The sequence below is a fragment of the Malania oleifera genome, chromosome 5, assembly GCF_029873635.1.
Source record: "Malania oleifera isolate guangnan ecotype guangnan chromosome 5, ASM2987363v1, whole genome shotgun sequence".
NCBI lineage: Eukaryota > Viridiplantae > Streptophyta > Magnoliopsida > Santalales > Ximeniaceae > Malania > Malania oleifera.
The window spans coordinates 6,104,935-6,112,431 of record NC_080421.1 but is presented as its reverse complement, the minus strand read 5'-3'; the positions used below and the strand labels follow the sequence as shown (position 1 = coordinate 6,112,431).

At 34.5% G+C, this 7,497-nt stretch overlaps 1 protein-coding gene across 1 annotated transcript; it reads left to right on the top strand.

Moving 5' to 3' along the window:
- Positions 1-2,573: 2,573 nt before the first annotated feature.
- Positions 2,574-7,096, top strand: LOC131155365 (uncharacterized). Its single transcript, XM_058108438.1, has 5 exons — positions 2,574-3,258; positions 5,282-5,575; positions 5,742-5,951; positions 6,047-6,175; positions 6,516-7,096. Exons 1-5 carry the CDS (start codon positions 2,944-2,946, stop codon positions 6,771-6,773), a joined length of 1,206 nt encoding a protein of 401 aa, XP_057964421.1. The 5' UTR covers positions 2,574-2,943; the 3' UTR covers positions 6,774-7,096.
- Positions 7,097-7,497: the final 401 nt, after the last annotated feature.

The window sequence follows — 7,497 nt, the reverse complement described above, 5'->3', positions numbered from 1 at the left end:
ACAATTCGGTTAATCTAGTCCAAAAATCAATTAATCAAATTTCAATTAACTGTTTTAAATTATTCAATTTGCATTTGTATTTTTTAGTGAATTAAAACTTCTACTCGATTGGCAGCTTGTCATTAATGATTCAATTAACCAAACTATATTCATTTCTAAATATTTATAATATGACATATTTAAATTATCTAACCTAATAAAATTTTGGGCAAAAGACATTAACCTCTGTCACGGTCCCACATCGAATGTGTACTACGGAGATCTTAGGTTTATGAGGATGGTTTGGACTCCAACTATATAAGACACCTTTTATAGGATACATTCGTGAGGCTAGTGGGCTAAAGCGAGCAGTGCCTCATCGGAGTTGGGTCTAGGGTCATTCATTACATTTGATATTTGAGCTATCTTGGGATACTATCATGTGGGTGGATCTTACACAAACATGTAAGCCACTTTAATGAGAGTGTCATAGATCAGATAGGAGAACTCACTGTCCTACATTGAATGTGTATTAGGGAGATCTTGGGTTTATAAAGATAATTTGGATTCCAACAATGTAAGGCGCCTTTTACAGAACAAATTCATGAGACCAATGGATCAAAGCAAATAATACCTTACTAGAGTTGGGTCCACGATCATTACAACCTCCCATAAGATTTGATAAAAAGACACTGATCTCTTCTACGATTTTAAAAATTCTAAAGACCACTATGAGATTTCAAGAATTTTAGAGATCTCCTCAGAGATTTTTCAAAAAAAAATACAAATTGTCCATCATGTCAACTTGCAATTATGTGTTTTTGACCAATTTTAGGAAAAAATTATCATTTTTAAAAATTTTAAAAAATATTAATAAAATTTTAAAAAACAAATCTCAATCGACCGTCATGTCAGCTTGCAATTATTGTGGATGATGAGTAGCATGATCTTCCTATGCTCTCTTTTTCTTCCCCCAAAAAGTAGTTGACATTTCCTTTCTTTCCATCCAAATTTGATTTCCAATGTGACAAAAAACATGGACCCAATTAAGCCCTAAGAGTAGGTACCTTTCCTTAAAAATCCTACATCTGTTACCCATACCTCATGCATTACAACACTAATTAAAAATCTTAAATTTACCAATTGTAGTTTAGGTGTTGACATACAAAAGTTTTACCCTTTTAAAATTTTAGGAACAATAGTTTAGGTGTTGACAAAAATTTAAATTTAATTACGAACGGCAATAAAAATACATGATTTTTTTAATCATTCAGGCACGTAAATTGAAATAAATTTTTAAAAATTATTTCAATCATTTCAAGAACTAAAAAATTGGAATTTAATTATAATTGTCCATTAAAATACTAGAATTTTTTTAATCATTAGGGCAAAAAAAAAAAAAATTTGGAAAAAGGCTAGGCTACGTGCCTAGAAGCCAAACCCTCAAGCCCCTATGATTCAACTGCTTGACAATTAAAACAATGGAAACCAATGAACAATCGCCATGTCGCCCACCAAACAAAATCTCAGTATTATTTGGTATATTTGTCAAACAATTATTATAATATTTTCATGTGTTTTAAGGGTAAAATAATTTTTTTAAAAAAATTTATTAGCTGTTTGATAATAAATTAATAGAAAAAATATAAATATTTTAAATATCGAATATCAAAGATGATATTAAGATTTTTTTACAATCTTAAAGAAAATCAACATTTTTTTGTTAATCTTGAGAGAAATTTATGAAAATTTATTAATTGCCTAAGCATGTACGAATCTTAGACAATTTTAAGAAAGTTCGAATTCGATTGATAATTATCAACTAAAAATAAAAAAAATTCAAAAACACAATTAATTGTTTGACAACCTAATCTAATAATTTATCAAATAATTAAGATTAATGCATTATAAAAGATGAAAATTGTTAAGTTTCCTTTGAGAGTATAAATTTCAAGCTTTGAATGTAAATAAATTTAAATAAAAGGACAAATACACTGATATTTCCTAAGATTTAGTAAAAAAATAGACACTCTCTCTTTAAATTTCAAAAATCTCTCTCCTAAAGTTTTAAAAATGTTACAATATTTTCTAATATTTGTTAAAAAGATATAAATTTTAATTGAAAAAGTTTTTTTTTTTACAAAATACACGATACTTGAAAGTTTAGGAAAAATTTTTAAGATTTTAACTTGAGAAAGTCAATTATACTTTTGTCAAATTTCAGTAAAGGTTAATTTTTTTATTGCAAGTAAAATTTAATATGTTTTTATATAACATAATTTATAATTTCATATAAATTCAAATTTAATACAACTTCCAAATATAAGATTAAATTAAACTACTTAAAAATTTTAACATGCAATTATTAATTAAAATCACTCAATAATTGAAATTATAATTAATTAATTAATTAATTATTTCATGCATTGTAAGTTATTCCATGCATGCCACGAGTCACCTCCAAAGGCACCGACCAAAGCTTTGAAAATAAAAAAAAGTCCGAAGCCCATTTTCTCTCTCTCTCTCTCTCTCTTCATAAGCTCTCCAGCCGCCCTACGTGTCCTAACCACACACTCATTCGTGGTCCAGAGTCCACTCTCCCCCCACCCCTCTGTCTCTCTCTCTCTCCTCTCTCCTCTGTCCTCTGTCCTCTGTTTGTCTCTCTCGAGTGTCAGCCACTCTCTGCTTCCAACAAATGGCAACTAAAGACCAGAGGACTAAAGTAAAGCAGAAGCAAAGCGCCAGGGCGGGGAGAAGAAGAAGAGGTTGGGAATTTCAAATATATATATATATATATATATATAAAGGGCGAGCGAGGTGGGGATGATTCATTGATGCTTCTTTAAGCTCGTGTGAGTCACGAGAGACTCGCACCCAAAGCAATTTTCAATTAATAAACCCCCGGGCAACAACCCCAGTTGCAGATAAACCCTAAAAAAAAATTTCAAAAGCAGGGTTTGATCGATGCAAAAGGATAAGAAAGGCAGTAGTGTTATTAATATCATGGGTACGAGCAGCGGGAAGAAGGAGAAGGAGGGTAGAGAAGCAGGGGATGATGATGATGGAGGTGAGGTGGTGGACGGTTCGGGTATAATGGAGTTGGTTGAGAACGAGGAGGTGTTCAGCAGTTTCGTGGATCATAAGTTCCAGGAGTTGGATAGGGATCGCGACGGAGAGCTCTCCCTGAAGGAGCTTCAGCCTGCCGTCGCCGATCTTGGCGCTGCTCTTGGCTTGCCTCCCCACGGCGCTTCCCCTGACTCTGATCACATCTATTCTGAGGTGTGTGCGATGCTCCTTTTCTTAGTTTCTTTGATTTGATTCCGCTGCTTGCCCAATTCTAATTTTGATTGGTTCCATCTTTTTCTCTTCTGGTTTTGTTCTATTTTAGGTTTTCATGACCATTTAATTATTTTACTAGTTGCCGGCATGCTGCCTCATTCTAGTTGCCAATTCTTGTTCTTCTGGTTCTTCTCCCTTTTGGGTTTCAATGATTAAAATTTCCATCTTTCTTTTCTGGGTTTTTCTCTTTTGGGTATTCATGATCGTTCAGTTAGTAGCTGCCTCTTTCTAATTAACAATTCCATCTTTCTCTTTTGAGTTTTCATGATCATTTAATTAGTTGCCACTCTCTCTCTTCTCTCTCTTGGGAGAGAGGGGGGGAGGGGGGGCGGCGCTGTTTCATTGATTCAAAGGAAAAATGGGTGTCTGGTTGTCTGGTGAAGAGCAAGAAATATGCATGAAATGGAGAAGATTAGTTTTCTCGGAAGAATCTACAATTTTGTGCTACGGCTATAAGCTAATTTGCTGTACAGAAAGTGTTGCATAATGAATTTTACTAACTTTGATTAGCAACTGTTTGTTAAATTTTTTTTCTTTTCCTATTTTGGGTTTTCATATAATTGGCTGCTTTTTTTTTTGGGGGGGGGGGGGGGGGGGGGGGGGGGGGGGGGGCAGCAAAGTGATGAATGGAATGGAGAAGATCCATTTGCAGTGAAAAAATTAAAATTTTTGTATTAACAGCATGCGCCCCCCCCCCCCCCCCCCCCCCTGGTTATTTGGTTAGATTAACATGGATGATGTTCTGAAAGCTAGCTAATTTGCAATATTGAATTTTGTAACTTTAATTAGCAACTGTTTATTTTAAGCTAAAAATTATTAATATTTCATAAACTAAAGTTTTTATCTTTCTCGATGTCTCTCGAAGCACTAAATTGTATTTTATTTACTTTTTTGTTTTTGAGTTTTGACGTTTTGAGATCAAGATGCTTTTGGAATTGGGAGTTTCCAATTCTAGCTCAACACGCATTATATCCACACCAACCTTGTGAATAGTGGAACATGATGAGCTTTAATTTGTCGGTCTTGTGGCTCTTTGCTTTTCAGTCCCTTTCTCTTTTTATAATAATCACGCTTTTTTCTTTTCCTTTTCCTTCTCTTTTATCTTCATGTGAGGAGGAATCTAGTCCCTGTGCTGCAGAAATTAAATGTGTTGCATGGATTTGGCAAGAACTGGATGGATGTTAATGATAAAAATCATGATAAAATTCTGAACTAGATCTGTTTTAAGTGCACACAACACAAGATCATATTTTTACTAGAGGAAATATAATAATTGATGACTGAGAAATGTCCTCTCCTAATAACTTGCACGCATTGGTAAGAGCGGGTGCCAGAGTTTGATCTACTCCAAAGTGTAATCCAACTCTGATCTGGGAGAAAACTCAGAGAAGAGGGCCATGCAGGCACTTCCTGGGGTCGTGGGCGGTAGAAAGGAAAAGGTAGTTAAATGGATAATTACGATCCATCAAGATGATGAATGGGACTTGAAGGGATCAGTTTGAGACGTTTCAAAATCGGATTGCTAAAAGAGTTGGGTGGAAAAAAAGTTGAACCTGAAATCGCTTTTTGTGTTTTTCTACGTGAATTACTAGTCATTTTCTTGATGGAAAATGATACCTTTTATACAAATGAACTGTGCCAACTGCCAAGTAATAGCATTTTTCAAACTCATGAGTCACGAGACACCCAATAACCTTTAATATGTATCTTGAACTGTAAGCATGTGCTTTTCTTCATTGAAAACTGAGTGAACCTATAAAGTCAAAGAATTTGATGGTTGATGCTAAGTGCTGCGACGGCAGTTTAACAGATAAATCAATATCTGCCCTCGTGTCTTTAAAGCGATGTGCTCGTGAGATGTATTTAGCTCATTAAATTTAGGTCTCCATGGATTAATACCACCTTTTTCTCGTATTTGTCCCAATTGCATGCTTGATAGAGACCTTTTTTTGATGTCTTGCAGGTTTTGAATGAATTCACACATGGCAAGCAAGAAGTGAGCAAGATTAAGTTTAAAGGGGTGCTGTCAGATATTCTACTAGGCATGGCTGCTGGTTTGAAGCGAGACCCTATTGTGATTCTCCGTATTGATGGCGAAGATCTGGAAGAATTCATCAGCAGCCCCAGTTTTGAATCAGAGATGGTCAGCATATTTTCAGAGATAGAGGTGCCCGATGGGTCCCTCCGTGATTACCTTGTGAAAGCTTTTGAAAAACTTTCAGTTGATCAGGGGATGCCCCCTTGTTCGGATTCTTGGGTAATTCGTTCTATGCAATTAAACTTCATATTTTAAGTGCCCTTACATCTTTATGATTGCTTGTGGGAGTTTGAAACTATGTTATGTTTTGTGGAGCTTTTGCTCCAAGTGCCAAAGCAAATAGCTGTATTAAATTCTTGGCGTATGGGATATATTTCTTGCACAGGTTATGAGCAACATTGTGGAACCAACCTGTGCTAAACATGATCTTGAGCAACCTGTCTCGCAAGAGACCCTACTGGTGGAATTTAAAAAAGTGTCACAAAGTGTTGCTCAACTTCTCAAGGAACAACCTGTGATTGTTGCACACAATGAAAATACCTTTGATGGAAGTGGCATTAAGAGACTATTATCTAATAAGTTTGAATTGGACAAGGTCAGTAATTTGTTTTCTGCTGATATTGATAAAAAGAGGTCGCCAATATTTTCTAATTATAGTTTGAAATATGTTTAATTTTATTTTGAATGCAGTCACTGGAGGCAGCTTTGAAAACTGTATCAAAGGATCGAAATGGGAAAATGTCCAAGGAATTTCTACGTGTGGCACTGGATGAGATTGGGGCTTCAGCTGGTTTACCGCCATATGGTGCAGTTGATCAGGTATCTGTGTCATTAATCACTTTATATATATAGGCTGAATTTGCATCCAAGATTTTGTGGAAGGGAAGGAAGCCAAAAGAAATAAAAATAGAAAACAAATTCTCATTGTATTTTCTATCTCAGAATGAAATTTTAATCAAAGTTAATTGAAAGTTAAGAAATTTTCTAGATTTATGAAATGTAAAACAAGATTTTTGTTGATTGATTTTATCATATATTTTTTTTTCTTTCTCATTTTCTTGATACCCCGAGTATGAAATAGCAGATCCCTTCATGATTTTCTTTCCTCTCCTCCATAATTTCTTCGTTAATGAATTGAGTATGCCTTAAAATTCTACAGATGGACATAGCAGTCATGGATGTGTTTAAGATGTTGAAAGCAGATGACGGGAAGTCTGTTAAAGAAGATGAGTTCAAGAAGTTAATTACTGAAGTACTGGGGAGTCTAATGCTGCAGCTGGAGGGAAACCCTATGTCAGTTTCTTTGAACTCGGTCGTCCATGAGCCCCTCGCCTCTTCTTCCACAATTTTGCCGGCATCATCTGCAGATAATATATATAGTACAGGTGACTCCAAAGAAGCACACAAAGGGATATAAAAAATTAAGCATATGAAATCATGACTATTAAGGAAAATGATCACTAGTAAGGCATGTGATGATCTGCAGTACTCGACTGATTTCGTGCTCTAATTAAAAGCTTTAAAATGCAAACATGGGTCACTTGGGAGTCTCAGAAATTATCGATAGTTGTATGCTTTGCCTAGTCTAATAGATTTCCCCTAAATGTTGTACTGAAAGTGTATGCTGACTAGTTGAATGCAATCTCTGTTTGGCTTGTATTGGAACTTCAAGCTTGTTGATTTCATGGAAGTAGATCATTTTCTGCTTCTCCTTCTTGTATAAGATTTGTGGTTACTCTAGAGTTAACTTAATTTACTTGAAAATGGTGGTAAAAATATGAATATTTATCTTATCTTATAATGCAAATAGGTTATGGAATATTTGTGTAATCTTAATAACATATTTGGCTGGATTTTCGAGACAAATTGAACGCAAACACGAGTATCTCGATTTGAATCTTATTTTCAAGCATCTCGTTTGTGTTTTTTTTTTTTACCACTTATGGGGTATAGCCTACTGATAATTAAAGATTTAGAAAAATTATGGATCTTGTTTTAATTTTTTAGGTCATTTTTAAAATTATTTTTTAATGTTTTGTTTGGTGTATTTGTTTTTTGAATATGGATTTGCGTAGATTTTGATAAGCTTTAGTCTAATTTTGGGTGGAGCGACAATTTTTCTATTGAGAGGGATATTAATG

Excerpts from the sequence above, each read along its gene's own strand:
- LOC131155365 (XM_058108438.1), top strand. The coding sequence starts at position 2,944 with ATGCAAAAGGATAAGAAAGGCAGTAGTGTTATTAATATCATGGGTACG. Across the intron at positions 5,576-5,741 it reads CCCCTTGTTCGGATTCTTGG|GTTATGAGCAACATTGTGGA; the intron begins GTAATTCGTTCT and ends TTTCTTGCACAG. Across the intron at positions 5,952-6,046 it reads ATAAGTTTGAATTGGACAAG|TCACTGGAGGCAGCTTTGAA; the intron begins GTCAGTAATTTG and ends TTTTGAATGCAG.